The sequence below is a fragment of the Eriocheir sinensis genome, chromosome 34 (assembly GCF_024679095.1).
Source record: "Eriocheir sinensis breed Jianghai 21 chromosome 34, ASM2467909v1, whole genome shotgun sequence".
In the NCBI taxonomy this organism is placed as follows: Eukaryota; Metazoa; Arthropoda; class Malacostraca; order Decapoda; family Varunidae; genus Eriocheir; species Eriocheir sinensis.
The window spans coordinates 9,489,663-9,505,222 of record NC_066542.1 but is presented as its reverse complement, the minus strand read 5'-3'; the positions used below and the strand labels follow the sequence as shown (position 1 = coordinate 9,505,222).

The 15,560-nt window shown below is 42.4% G+C and overlaps 1 protein-coding gene across 1 annotated transcript in view; it reads right to left on the bottom strand.

Annotated features, from left to right (window-relative positions):
• Positions 1-1,303: 1,303 nt before the first annotated feature.
• LOC127007190 (glutamate receptor ionotropic, delta-2-like) overlaps positions 1,304-15,560 on the bottom strand; it is a 15,254-nt gene continuing 997 nt past the window's right edge. Inside the window, exons 3-6 of the mRNA XM_050877904.1 lie at positions 13,613-13,741; positions 13,329-13,515; positions 13,002-13,238; positions 1,304-1,666 (exon numbers count right to left, since the gene is read on the bottom strand). Of these exons, the coding sequence (XP_050733861.1) occupies positions 1,304-1,666; positions 13,002-13,238; positions 13,329-13,515; positions 13,613-13,741 (916 nt within the window). The remainder of the gene's footprint in view (positions 1,667-13,001; positions 13,239-13,328; positions 13,516-13,612; positions 13,742-15,560) is intronic.

Genomic DNA, 15,560 nt, shown 5'->3' with positions numbered 1-15,560 from the left:
TATATATATATATATATATATATATATATATATATATATATATATATATATATATATATATATATATATATATATATATATATATATATATATATATATATATATATATATATATATATATATGTGTGTGTGTGTGTGTGTGTGTGTGTGTGTGTGTGTGTATTGCACCACGGGCTGATCACGCGTTGGACTCACAATCGCCGACATGTACCCTTCCGATTAGAGCAAGGCTCATTGGTCGGTCTCTGGATAACGCCAGGACCTCACACACCACACGTCCCAACCCCCTTCATCAAGGGGGAACAGTAACCACTCCTAGTCAGCGGATAAACACCGGCCTTAGCGGGGCTTGAACCTCTGCCTTCCACGCCGCGAAACCTGGCAGCGCAGCGCTTTAACCGACTGAGCTATCGGAGCGGTGAATGTGTGTGTGTGTGTGTGTGTGTGTGTGTGTGTGTGTGTGTGTGTGTGTGTGTGTGTGTGTGTGTGTGTGTTGTCCTCAAATTGTTACCGGTGTAAAATATGTAGACAAATCGTAATTAAATTATGTCCCTGTTATTTCCCGATGGTAATGGACTCACTTTTTTTCGATGGAGTGCTGTATTCCGATTTGGAGTGATGACACAATCCTCACTCTCTGACCAACGGTTCTGTACATCGATGAACTAGATCTCTTGAAACTGTCAATGAAACTTGGGGTATCCGGAGAATCTGGAAATACGATCCTGGAAAATACAGAAAGAAAAGTTGTAATGGATTCTTTGATTTCAAGTTGGCGAAGGAAGAAAAGCTATAAGAAAAATGAAATACTAATAAGAGAGATAAGTGAGTGAGGAAGTTGCCAGGTGTGTAATTTTTAAAATTTTACTCCGATCTGCCAGACAGAAAGGATATAATGAGTTTGATCATACGTCGCCTCGGTGCACCATAGCCCCCCACATTTTTAAACTTCCCCAGTTACATATATATATATATATATATATATATATATATATATATATATATATATATATATATAGATAGATAGATAGATAGATAGATAGATAGATAGATAGATAGATAGATATAGATATAGATAGATAGATAGATAGATAGATAGATAGATATAGATATATAGATATAGATATAGATATAGACAGACAGACAGATATATTGATATAAATAGATATAGATAGATAGATAGGTAGATAGTAGATATAATCACGTTTGATAAAGAATGCTTATAAATAATATTGAATTTATAAAAGAAATTGGTAAGAATATAACATTTATAAGTAACAATTTTTTACAATATAGGAGAAAACTACGCTTGCTTCATTTTGATCTCGATGACATAAAAGATGTTTGGAGAGAAAAAACAAATCCTCTTGACATGATTTATGAATATACTGTAAGCAGAAATAGACGAGTACTTCGCCCCGGTGTCGACCAGGTCAGCGAGGGTCTCTGCGCGGGGCGGGTACTTGGGCACGGTGAGGCTGGCGGTCAGGTTGCTGCGGTAAACAGTTCCCACGATGAAGGAGAAGATGAGCCACGCCGCCAACACCACCCGCGTCGAGCTTCGCCGTGGCAGCTCTCCAGGGATGGCCTCGTCGAGCAGCGTCCCCACCACCAGCTTCACCACCAGCCACGCCTCGGGGCCCTTTTCTTCGCCTTTGGGCTTTACCTTTTAAAATGTATCGGTATTGTCAATTTAATACTTATGGTACTGTCACCTTATAGCTCAGAACAATTAGGAGGTAGTTCAAGTAGCAGAGGGCCAAGAATGACGAGCGGTATTATACGACCCTGTAATTATATGTGACTGAAATACTGTTCCCGGAATGAAGAAGAATATTTAGAGCCGATGAGCGTATGAGCCAAGCCGATGAGTCAGTAAGGTAAGTCCTCGCTGTATTTGCCTGAAAAGCTTATGCTTATATAAAGGCTGGCCTCTAACAATACATACAACATATGTAACTGTACCTAATAGGCTATTAATAAATGTTTCAAATGTTTCAAATGTTTCATGGTGAGTAACTTTTAGGGATTTCACGACTAACCGTTCGTATTAGATAAGTACACTAGCAACAAAAAGTTCTTGAACACTTTAAGCACCATGCATTCTAGATACATGGACGAAGAATTTTGAGACACCTCTCCCTGTGTAGAACGGGTGGTAGCCCTGTGTACATATGCTCTGTGTGAAGGAGTGAAGTGCCATTGGCTCAGTATTACATGCGCACTGATAAGCCTTGTCGCTTGATTTCGATGAAATTAATATATTTGTTAAGTAACCGTATTACAATCATTAGTTGCGGCGATAATTCTTCGTCACAAGGGTGTTTTTTCGTCTGTAGATTTACGTCATTGTGGTGCCGATTTAGTACCACCGAGTGAATAAAATCATTTTGTAACCCATTCTGCTTCAGAACTATGTCACTTTAAATGCTGTGGCTCACGCCATTCCTATTCAAATGAGGGAATGATAATTTCAGGTGGTAGTTAGAGTATAATTGCCAATAAAAGTATGTAAAATTAAAATATCTGCCAAAATTAATACTTAAACCACATACTGCGACCGCTTGGTTAAGTATAAGATATATGAGGATGGGAGGTATTTATTTAATAATGAGTGTATGCATCGCCTGTGCCGATTATACTGTTAAGGACGCACGCCAGGAAAAAAATCGAAAAAATATTAAAAACATCGAAAATGGTGAAAGTATTCTGGGATACACTATCACCCATGGTCTCTCATTTCACCAAGTTTGAGCATCGTAGCGCGAAATTTACTTAATGTATGGGCCCTTTAAAACTTGAATGTCAGGCCGCTGGGCGTTTCTTTACATCATGTGCGAGCAAGTGGACTTTAAATCCTCTTATATCTATTTTTCGCTATTATTGTGCTATTTATTTAGAAATATTGGGATGTTTATTTTCTCGTTGGAAACTCAAGCCTCTAGCCTCGCTACGAGGTGCTCTTCAAGGCGAGCCAGCCTGGCCCAACCACGTGTTTTTAGTAAATATTCATATTTGACTTAGCACATCAAAATACACACAAAATAACCTCAATGAGCAATATTGAGTCTGAAACTATGTGGTCATGACCAAAAAAATAAATAAAAAAAAAGCCACAGTTTCACAGTTATATAGTCATGCTTGATAGCCCATGCATTCACTGTTTATTAACCAATTGCAGTGGTTTTGGTCTTGATTTGATCCTCATTGCTTACTCTTCAAAATGAAAGTAACAAATTTTGTCATGGTCCTACCTAGTATCTGCATACCTATGTCTAATCTTTAGGAAGCGTTTTCTCAAAAGTGATTTTTAAAGAAAAACTGTATTTTGAATGCTATCTTCTCTGTTAATAATGATCAGTTTTTACTGAAAAATTTATTTTGGGCAGTGACATCCTAAATTAAATAATGCTTGGAGGACTTTGTCCTATCTTTATTGTGAGCTTGCAAAATATTTCCTGAAATTCAAGTTTTCATTTCAGAAAGTAAAAAAATATGTCAGAGAGAATACGTGCTTTTAAAAAATCAGCGAATCAATTTAGAACTAATTCCTCCAAGCATATTGTAGGGACAAGACCAGAGAACATGTCCTAGAAAGGTGAAGTCAAATTACATGATAGATACTGAGAAGATAGGCTTCAAAATATTGCAATTTTTAACATATTTCTAGTATAATGCTTTTAATAAAGTCATCATTTTTCAATTAAGGAACCTGAATTCTGGTCAGAAGTACTACATTAATTATTACGCCATTAAGCGGACACAATTCAAGATGATCGGATGATTGTGATTGCACCACCAAGAGTAAATCCTAGCTTGCGTTTAAGTCTGCTTCGAGGCTTCGAGGCGTGTCACTATAGTCCGTTTCATTCCGTCTGTCCACTCGCGAACGTAGATGTGACACCTGCGCATTGTGAGTTCGTGCTTGCGCGAAGATCAACATTATATTTTCAGTGATATATTTAAATGTTTGTGTATACAAAAAACCCTCAAGCCATCGTATATGAACCGCACACAGATGGTTTTCATCGATTATTACCATACAAGCACACGAAGGAACAACTTGTATATCAAACAGTATAGTCTGATCATACTAGAATGATCTATAGCCTTTCAGATACTCATATTTCATCTCATTCAGGTATAGGCTACATAAATTAAGTGACATACGATTCTGCAAGTGTCTAAACATACATAAGGAGTTTTGACGTGTTGCATGTGTTATGCCGGACGTGTTACTTGGGTTCTGTGTCGCCGTCAGGAGACTCAGTGGGAGGGAGATTATGTAAAACACCTTGCACAGCTTCTGAAGTTTAATATTCCTCCTTAGTACAATTCACTCTGACTCTTAACTGACTATAGCCGACTATGACTTACTATGACTGTGTCTGACTCCTCTCGCCCTCTTCTCCCATATATATATATATATATATATATATATATAATTTTTTTTTTTTTTACAGCAAAGGAGACAGCTCAAGGGCACAAAAAAGTAAACATTAATAAAAAAAAGCCCGCTACTCGCTGCTCCTAAAAAGAATCCAAAGAGGTGGCCGAAAGATAAGGAAGTTTCGGGAGGAGAGGTTAAAGTCGTAGGCAGGAGGACATACAGATGAAGGAAGATTGTTCCAGAGTTTACCATCTTGAGGGATGAAAGGGTGAAGATGCTGGTTAACTCTTGCATAAGGGGTTTGGACAGTATAGGGATGAGCATGAGTAGAAAGTCGAGGGAAGAGGGGCCGCAGGAGGGGGGAGGCATGCAGTTAGCAAGTTCAGAAGAGCAGTCAGCGTGGAAATATCGATAGAAGATAGAAAGAGAGGCAACATTGCGGCGGAATTTAAGAGGTAGAAGACTATCAGTATGAGGAGGAGAGCTGATGAGACGAAGAGCCTTTGCCTCCACTCTGTCCAGAAGAGCTGTTTGAGGAGCCCCCACACATGAGATGCATACTCCATACGAGGGCGGACAAGGCCCTGTATATGGACAGCAACTGTGCAGGGAGAAGAACTGGAGACGGTACAGAACGCCCAGCCTCGAGGAAGCTGATTTAGTAAGAGATGAGATATGAAGTTTCCAGTTGAGATTTTGAGTTAAGGATAGACCGAGGATGTTTAGTGTTGAGGAAGGTGATAGCTGGGTGTTGTCAAAGAATAGGGGATAGTTGTTTGGAAGATTGTGTCGAGTGGATAGGTGGAGAAACTGTGTTTTGAGGCGTTGAAGGACACCAGGTTCTTCTTGCCCCAATCGGAAATAATAGTAAGGTCTGAGGCTAAGCGTTCTGCAGCCTCCAGCCTTGAGTCGTTAAGTTCCTGAAGGGTGGGTCTTCTATTAAAAGAAGTTGAATAATGCAGAGTGGAATCATCGGCGTAGGAATGGATAGGACAGTTCGTTTTGGAAAGAAGATCATCAATGAACAACAGAAAAGAGTGGGAGATAGGACAGAACCCTGTGGGACACCACTGTTAATAGATTTAGGAAGAACAGTGACCGTCTACCACGGCAGAAATAGAACAGTCAGAAAGGAAACTGGAGATAAAGGTACAGAGAGAAGGATAGAAAGCGTAGGAGGGTAGTTTAGAAAGCAAAGATTTGTGCCAGACCCTATCAAAAGCTTTTGATATGTCCAGCGCAATAGCAAAGTTTCACCGAAACGGCTAAGAGAGGATGACCAAGAGTCAGTTAAGAAGGCTAGGAGATCACCAGTAGAACGCCCTTGCGGAACCCATACTGGCGATCAGATAGAAGGTCAGAAGTGGAAAGGTGCTTTTGAATCTTACGGTTGAGATTGATTCAAAAGCTTTAGATAGACAAGAAAGTAAAGCAATAGGACGGTAGTTTGAGGGATTGGAGCGGTCACCCTTCTTAGGTACAGGCTGTGTGAAGGCATACTTCCAGCAAGAAGGAAAGGTAGATGTTGACAGGCAGAGGCGAAAGAGTTTGACCAGGCAGGGTGACAGCACGGAGGCACAGTTTTAAGGACAATAGGAGGCACTCCATCAGGTCCATAAGCCTTCTGAGGATTGAGGCCAGAGGGCATAGAAAACATCATTTTGAAGAATCTTTATAACAGGCATAAAGGAGTCAGAGGGGGGATGAGTAGGAGGAATATGCCCAGAATCGTCCAGAGTGGAGTTTTTAGAAAAAGTTTGAGAGAAGAGTTCAGCCTTAGAGATAGATGAGACGGCAGTGTTGCCGTCAGGACTGAGGAGTGGAGGAAAGAAAGAAGTGAAGTTGGAGGAGATGTTTTTGGCTAGATGCCAGAAGTCACGGGAAGAGTTAGAGAAAGCAAGGTTTTGACATTTTCTATTAATGAAAGAATTTTTGGTTAGTCGGAGAATAGATTTGGCACGATTTCGGGCAGAAATGTAAAGTTCATAATTAGCATTAGTTTGAAGGCTCTGGTATCTTTTGTGAGCTACCTCTCTATCATTGACAGCACGAGAACAAGCGTGATTAAACCAAGGCTTTTAGCGTGAGGAGTAGAGAAAGAACGAGAATGTATGCCTCCATTCCAGAGACAATCACCTCTGTGATGCGCTGAGCACACACAGAGGGGTCTCTATCCTGGAAGCAATAATCATTCCACGGGAAATCGGAAAAGTACATCCTCAGGTCGTCCCACCGAGCTGAAGCAAATGCCAGAAGCATCGCCTCTTCGGTGGGTCCAGAGGATGTACAGGAGCGATAGGACAGGATGCAGAAATAAGATTGTGATCGGAGGAGCCCAACGGAGAGAACAGTTTGACAGAATAAGCAGAAGGGGTCTAGAATGTTGGGCCGATCTCCAAGACGGTCAGGAATACGTGTAGGGTGCTGGACCAACTGCTCTAGGTCGTTGAGGATAGCAAAGTTGTAGGCTTGTTCACCAGGATGGTCAGTGAAAGAGGATGAAAGCCAAAGCTGGTGGTGAACATTGAAATCTCCTAGGATGGAGATTTCAGCGAAGGAGAGGGTCAAGATGTGCTCCACTTTAGAATTCAAATAGTCAAAGAATTTTACATAGTTGGTAGAGTTAGGTGAGAGATAAACAGCACAGATGTATTTAGTAATAGAATGACAGTGAAGTCTTAACCAGATGGTGGAAAATTCAGAAGAGTCAAGGTCGTGGGCACGAGAGCAAGTGATGTCGTTGCGCACGTAGGCGCAACATCCAGCTTTGGATTGAAATTTAGGATAGAGATAGTAGGAGGGAACAGAGTAGAGATTGCTGTCAGTAGCCTCAGAAACCTGTGTTTCGGTAAGGAAGAGAAGGTGAGGTTTAGAGGAGGAGAGATGATGTTCCACAGAATGAAAATTAGAGCGAAGACCGCGAATGTTGCAGAAATTGAGAAGAAAGAGATTCGAGGAGTTATCAAGACACCTCTCGGGTCTGGACCCAGACGGGGAGTCATCCCTGGGGGAATATATATATATATATATATATATATATATATATATATATATATATATATATATATATATATATATATATATATATATATATATACTGAACAGTACAGTCTAGAACGTTACGGTATGTTTGGTCATACAAGAATGAACATGTAGCAAAAATCTGGGCGAATTGACGACACTTCCCGCCTGGCGCCTGCCCGTGCCCCGCTGGCGCGGGCGGAGCCATTGCACCCCGGCCCCTGCTCGCTCCTTCTGGAGTCTTCCAGAGGCCCATAGACCCCGGGGGAAGATTCCAGCACAACACATGTAAATAACATGGGTAGCCTAATAGTCGAAATAGCCTAGCATCGCATTGAACAGTTATTATTTACTCTTTCATGTTATTTATTTTATTAATCGTTAATTACATGCAGTAAATTATTAAGATACCCTTTATTTGCACCTGCAGAGACAGATGTCTTTTAATACACCTGAAATGAGCTATCAGTCAAAGAATTTGAAAAACCATAGATCGTTCGAGTATGATGTGACCATGGTATTTGATACAATCTTGTCTTTTCGTGTGCTTGTTTGTTAGATTATCGATGCAAACGACTGAGATGTTTTTTGTATACATAAATATTCAAATATATTATTGAAAAATAAGCTTGAATGTCTCTCACAACAGTTGATTTTCACGCATACACGAACTAGAAATGCGCAGGTGCCACATCCATCAAAATTCCCGCTTTGTTGGTGGACAGACGGAATGAAACAGACTAATAGACTATAGTGGTGCCTGTTTCTACATATCTGCTGGCCCATAGTGCTATGGTAGAGATGGACACATCAATCCGCCGTGCTGTTTGGCGATAACTGAGGCCTTCAGTGTGAAGGATAATAAATACTTTGCGCCGGTCTTGTGGGGTCTCCACTGAGATAAACGTGAGCATCACTTACTGCGACCATCAAATCAACACAGGATCGAAACGTATCATATACAGTAATGGATTATGATGCGTCATCACAATCAGGGATACCAACCATTCAGAGGCGACTAGCCGCGATCGTTTCATTTTCACATCCATCGTGCCTAGGTGTTCGATAACTTTTTGTTGAGGCGTGCACCCCTATATTCAGCTGGGGCCGGGCTCCCAACACTCTCGCACAAGTTTTAAATCAGTTATGCTTTGTGTAATCGCTACACATCTGGGTATAACATGAGTATACAAGAATCGAACATTATGGATTAGAGACCAAACAAGGGTTGAAACAATTTAAATGACTATTAAGAATAAGAAATGAACTTGGGCAGGTCATAGCATAAGTATAGCTGATAACAGTAGGGCGAAGATGCTTTTCATTTACAGAGGCCTTGTCCGCCCTCGTATGGAGTATGTATTTTATGTGAGGGAGAGCTCCACACACACACACACAGCTCTGCCAGACAGAGGGCGGTCAAAAGCTCTTCGTCTCATCAACTCCCCTCTTCTTACTATTTTTTTTTTTTTTTTACAGCAAAGGAGACAGCTCAAGGGCACAAAAAAGTAAACATTAATAAAAAAAAAAAAAGCCCGCTACTCTCTGCTCCTAAAAAGAATCCAAAGAGGTGGCCGAAAGATAAGTCAATTTCGGGAGGAGAGGTGTCCTGATACCCTCCTCTTGAAAGAGTTCAAGTCGTAGGCAGGAGGAAATACAGATGAAGGAAGATTGTTCCAGAGTTTACCAGCGTGAGGGATGAAAGAGTGAAGATGCTGGTTAACTCTTGCATAAGGGGTTTGGACAGTATAGGGATGAGCATGAGTAGAAAGTCGAGTGCAGCGGGGCCGCGGGAGGGGGGGAGGCATGCAGTTAGCAAGTTCAGAAGAGCAGTCAGCGTGGAAATATCGATAGAAGATAGAAAGAGAGGAATTTAAGAGGTAGAAGACTATCAGTATGAGGAGGAGAGCTGATGAGACGAAGAGCCTTTGCCTCCACTCTGTCCAGAAGAGCTGTGTGAGTGGAGCCCCCCCACACATGAGATGCATACTCCATACGAGGGCGGACAAGGCCCCTGTATATGGACAGCAACTGTGCAGGGGAGAAGAACTGGCGGAGACGGTACAGAACGCCCAGCCTCGAGGAAGCTGATTTAGTAAGAGATGAGATATGAAGTTTCCAGTTGAGATTTTGAGTTAAGGATAGACCGAGGATGTTTAGTGTTGAGGAAGGTGATAGCTGGGTGTTGTCAAAGAATAGGGGATAGTTGTTTGGAAGATTGTGTCGAGTGGATAGGTGGATAAACTGTGTTTTTGAGGCGTTGAAGGACACCAGGTTCTTCTTGCCCCAATCGGAAATAATAGTAAGGTCTGAGGCTAAGCGTTCTGCAGCCTCCAGCCTTGAGTCGTTAAGTTCCTGAAGGGTGGGTCTTCTATTAAAAGAAGTTGAATAATGCAGAGTGGAATCATCGGCGTAGGAATGGATAGTACAGTTCGTTTTGGAAAGAAGATCATCAATGAACAACAGAAAAAGAGTGGGAGATAGGACAGAACCCTGTGGGACACCACTGTTAATAGATTTAGGGGAAGAACAGTGACCGTCTACCACGGCAGAAATAGAACGGTCAGAAAGGAAACTGGAGATAAAGGTACAGAGAGAAGGATAGAAACCGTAGGAGGGTAGTTTAGAAAGCAAAGATTTGTGCCAGACCCTATCAAAAGCTTTTGATATGTCCAGCGCAATAGCAAAAGTTTCACCGAAACGGCTAAGAGAGGATGACCAAGAGTCAGTTAAGAAGGCTAGGAGATCACCAGTAGAACGCCCCTTGCGGAACCCATACTGGCGATCAGATAGAAGGTCAGAAGTGGAAAGGTGCTTTTGAATCTTACGGTTAAGGATTGATTCAAAAGCTTTAGATAGACAAGAAAGTAAAGCAATAGGACGGTAGTTTGAGGGATTGGAGCGGTCACCCTTCTTAGGTACAGGCTGTGTGAAGGCATACTTCCAGCAAGAAGGAAAGGTAGATGTTGACAGGCAGAGGCGAAAGAGTTTGACCAGGCAGGGTGACAGCACGGAGGCACAGTTTTAAGGACAATAGGAGGCACTCCATCAGGTCCATAAGCCTTCTGAGGATTGAGGCCAGAGAGGGCATAGAAAACATCATTTTGAAGAATCTTTATAACAGGCATAAAGGAGTCAGAGGGGGATGAGTAGGAGGAATATGCCCAGATTCGTCCAGAGTGGAGTTTTAGAAAAGTTTGAGAGAAGAGTTCAGCCTTAGAGATAGATGAGACGGCAGTGTTGCCGTCAGGACTGAGGAGTGGAGGGAAAGATGAAGAAGTGAAGTTGGAGGAGATGTTTTTGGCTAGATGCCAGAAGTCACGGGAAGAGTTAGAGAAAGCAAGGTTTTGACATTTTCTATTAATGAAAGAATTTTTGGTTAGTCGGAGAATAGATTTGGCACGATTTCGGGCAGAAATGTAAAGTTCATAATTAGCATTAGTTTGAAGGCTCTGGTATCTTTTGTGAGCTACCTCTCTATCATTGACAGCACGAGAACAAGCGTGATTAAACCAAGTCTTTTTAGAGTGAGGAGTAGAGAAAGAACGAGGAATGTATGCATCCATTCCAGAGACATTCACCTATGTGATGCGCTGAGCACACACAGAGGGGTCTATATCCTGGAAGCAATAATCCTTCCACGGGTAATCGGAAAAGTACATCCTCAGGTCGTCCCACCGAGCTGAAGCAAAATGCCAGAAGCATCGCCTCTTCGGTGGGTCCAGAGGATGTACAGGAGCAATAGGACAGGATGCAGAAATAAGATTGTGATCGGAGGAGCCCAACGGAGAGAACAGTTTGACAGAATAAGCAGAAGGGTTTGAGGTAAGGAAGAGGTCTAGAATGTTGGGCCGATCTCCAAGACGGTCAGGAATACGTGTAGGGTGCTGGACCAACTGCTCTAGGTCGTTGAGGATAGCAAAGTTGTAGGCTTGTTCACCAGGATGGTCAGTGAAAGAGGATGAAAGCCAAAGCTGGTGGTGAACATTGAAATCTCCTAGGATGGAGATTTCAGCGAAGGGAGAGTGGGTCAAGATGTGCTCCACTTTAGAATTCAAATAGTCAAAGAATTTTACATAGTTGGTAGAGTTAGGTGAGAGATAAACAGCACAGATGTATTTAGTAATAGAATGACAGTGAAGTCTTAACCAGATGGTGGAAAATTCAGAAGAGTCAAGGTCGTGGGCACGAGAGCAAGTGATGTCGTTGCGCACGTAGGCGCAACATCCAGCTTTGGATTGAAATTTAGGATAGAGATAGTAGGAGGGAACAGAGTAGAGATTGCTGTCAGTAGCCTCAGAAACCTGTGTTTCGGTAAGGAAGAGAAGGTGAGGTTTAGAGGAGGAGAGATGATGTTCCACAGAATGAAAATTAGAGCGAAGACCGCGAATGTTGCAGAAATTGAGAAGAAAGAGGTTCGAGGAGTTATCAAGACACCTCTCGGGTCGGCAGCCAGAAGGGGAGTCCTCCCTTGGGGAATTTGTGGTCCCCCCCCCAGGCGGGGACTCCGAGGCATTGCTTAATTGAGCCATTTTGAATTTTGAATTTTGGAAAAAGGTGTATATGTTATGTGAATGTAGTGTGGTGTGGATAAAGAGAGGATCTGTCTTTAGAGAGCATGCTGAACTACTCTCCGGTGTTGGTGAGACAATAGGGAAACGGTTAGTGAGGACATGGGAAGGGTCTTTGGAGGGCTTCAGCTCCCTTCTCACCTCCCATATATACCTCACCGGGAGTGGCTTGCGCCCGTTCGGTAGGTGTCTTCCTACCTACTCCATCGACTCTAAACTTGAGCCCTGTGGCTTGGCCCGGGGAAACCCCCATTGTTTATAGATCTAGCGATGACCTGCGCATGGCGATCTGTCTCATTGCTAGTCTGTACCTTATCTATTTATGGAATATAATATATATAGATATATATATAGATATATATATATATATATATATATATATATATATATATATATATATAATATGACTGCATGGTGTTATGAATGGCTTAGGATTAGAGGGAAAGACAACGACTAATTAAAGCTTCCTTATCACTTGGCAACGTGGCTCATGCGACGGTGCCGCCTGACGGACCTTGGCTACAGGCGCCAGGTCGCACCATTCAGGGTACCGCCACAATGGACAACTCAAGTAGATCTCACTCTCGGGCCCTGCACAGCCATGCAAGAGAGAGAGAGAGAGAGAGAGAGAGAGAGAGAGAGAGAGAGAGAGAGAGAGAGAAATAGCGACCCTCTCTGAGGAGAATAATGAAGTGATGTGGCAGCAGCGCTGTCTCGTGGGGAATCCCTGAGTCGCGTCCAAGGGCTTAAGTTACAATCGATAGACTATGGCAGTTTTCAACCACTTAATTCCGTCGCAATGTTGCATCTCTTTCTATCTCCTATCGATATTTCCTAGTTGACTATTCTTCTGAACTTGCTAACTGCATGTCTCCCTCCCTCCCGCGGCCCCGTTGCACACGACTATCTAATCTAGCTCATCCCTATTCTATCCAAATTCCTTATGCATCTTCATTCTTTTATCCCTTCCAGTTATTGAATGCCATGAACTGAGACGTCTTAAATCCAAGATTGCTTACCACCAAGAGAACAGACAAGACGAGGAGGACGGAGGCCATGATGGACCCCCACACCGCGGGCTGCAGCGGGTAGTAGAGGCTCTGCCAGCTGGGCTTGAGGGTAGGCTTGGCCATGCCGAAGGCCAGCGTGGCTCGCTCAATAAACATAGTGAAGTCAAACATCTCAATTAAGTGTGGCAATATGGCTACTCTGAAGGGACGTATATAAGCTTGTCGAGTGACGAGGCGCGTCAGTACCTGTAACATATTCACAGATACACGGAAGAAAACTTCTATTCGATACAAAATTGTTGTATGCAAACAATACTGCCACTCTGAAAAACTCACCTTATCTAACTCAGTATAAGGAAGGACATTAATCGAGAAATTGAGAGCTTCTGCGATCCCCTCAAGAATTATGTAATCCCTTCCAGCATAACGAGGCGCTTGATTTGTTTTGTTGTCCAGATCTCTAACCTCCATGAAATAAGGTGCCATAGGGTACCAAGTCACGTTGATGCTCATTCCATGAAAGCTGAGAAGAGAAAAAAAATGTGACCAGACATAATTCAATTACTAAACTACTTTATGGCATTATCGTTTTTATGCATGTGTCATAAATGTACCCTCACTTTTTGTATTTCTCCGGGAATATCGTGTGTCCGCTGATTTGCACTAGTCCATGACTTGCACTCCAGCTGGCCGCTAGCACCACCTGAGCTCCGGTAGAAGTGTAGGGCAAGTGCGCATACAACTGGCATCTGCAGGAAGAAAACTCGAGCTTGAGGGGAGTTGGGACGGATAATGGGACGGGTGGTCCCGTTGGATCAAATGACCTGCTGGTCATGGGGTGGCTATAGTCATGTGGTCACTGTCTCATAGGAGACCACATCGGTCAAGTAGACATATTCGTTTCTGCACCACCTTGGTGTCTGCTGGTTGCACGCTGGACCTAACATTTAATTTCCATTGCTGAGGTCCATTTTGGAAATGGGGATGTTGAAGTTATATTGGTTAATCCAATGAACACTCACATTATTATTATTATTATTATTATTATTATTATTATTATTATTATTATTATTATTATATGCTACCAAAGCCTCCCTCCAGGGTGCAGATACAATAAGTTGAACCGGACAAAATACCAAAAGATACCGGAGAGAAGCAAAGGGAACGAATAGTTAAGAAACTGGCCAGTCAAAACCAAAAGGAGGAAAAATATAATTATTGCTTCAAAAAGAGTTTACTGCCGTTTTACTGCCGTAAAACTCGGATAAATGTTGCCACAGTTTCGGGTAATTTTTTTACTGCACTCAATTCAATTTCATGAGATGGACCATTTTCATTCCAAAAAAGGGGTAATCCCTGTCTCGTTGGGTTACTGATTCCATAAATTTGTCAACGACAGAAGAAAACATCCTGAGAATTGTGTCGTACAAAAATTCATAGGATTAAAAGCAAGATCGTTTTGACTAAGAGCAAACCTCGTGACCCGGGCAGGAGTAAAAGGATCAGGCAAGGCATTGTGTACGGGATGCCGATTATTCTTAAAAACTTAAATAAAAGGCCAAGGGAACCAACTTGATGCCGATGATCAAAACCAAGAACAAGTGCCGGAGAAATAAATTTAACTGAATTGATAGCTCTGTCAAGTAAATTTAAATGGTAATTGGCAGCAGACATCCAAAGAGGAGCACAATACTCAAAGTGGGCAAATGCATAAAAAGATTTGATTACAGTTGAGTCACAAGCAAATGTTTTGAAACACTTACGAAGTAAGCCTGTGAATGTCAGTTAAAGCCAAATCCAGGCAGTTCCCAGAACTGTGTGTAGGTCCATGAAGCAGTTGCTCACAACCAGACAAATTAGATAAACCCAGAGCAGCAAAACCATTACTATTGGTTGGAGATACAGAACCCAACCATTCTTGGTGATGTCCATTCATGTCTCCAACAAATATAAAAGATGCTTTGACATCAACTGACTGTATTGAAGCCATAGCAGTTAAAAGGCAATCATACAAGTCATTATTAGCATCTGGATTCATATATGGGTTCAAAATATAATGATAAGTTGCATCTCATGGCAGTGACATACAAATTTAGTTAAGTGTTGGGCACTGTATACATAACCACGCCACGAGCACGAGGAAAGGAATCCCGTCTAATTAGAACAGGTTTATTAAAAGTCAGAATAAGAATACAGAAATACCACATCGTGATTTTCTTTCCGACCTCTCCTCGCCTTCTGCTTCCTCCTGTTGTACCCTATTTTACCCCTATAGTACCTCCTACTGTACCCCAGGCCTCTCAAGGGTAGGCGGTGGCCGAAGTGATAGCGTACTGGACCCACATTCGCCGCGTGATGGACGACGCGGGTTCGAATCCTCACGCTACCACTCGGATTTTTCAGTCACCGCCGAGTGGCTTAAAACTACCCACATGCTGTCCTGAAGACCACCCATCAACCCGGACTCTAGAGGAAGCCGTCCCAAGAAATCAAGAACGAGTTCCGGGGGGCAAATGCAAAAAAGATGGCGCCGCCACTATAAACACTCTGCATGCGCCACGGCAGGCT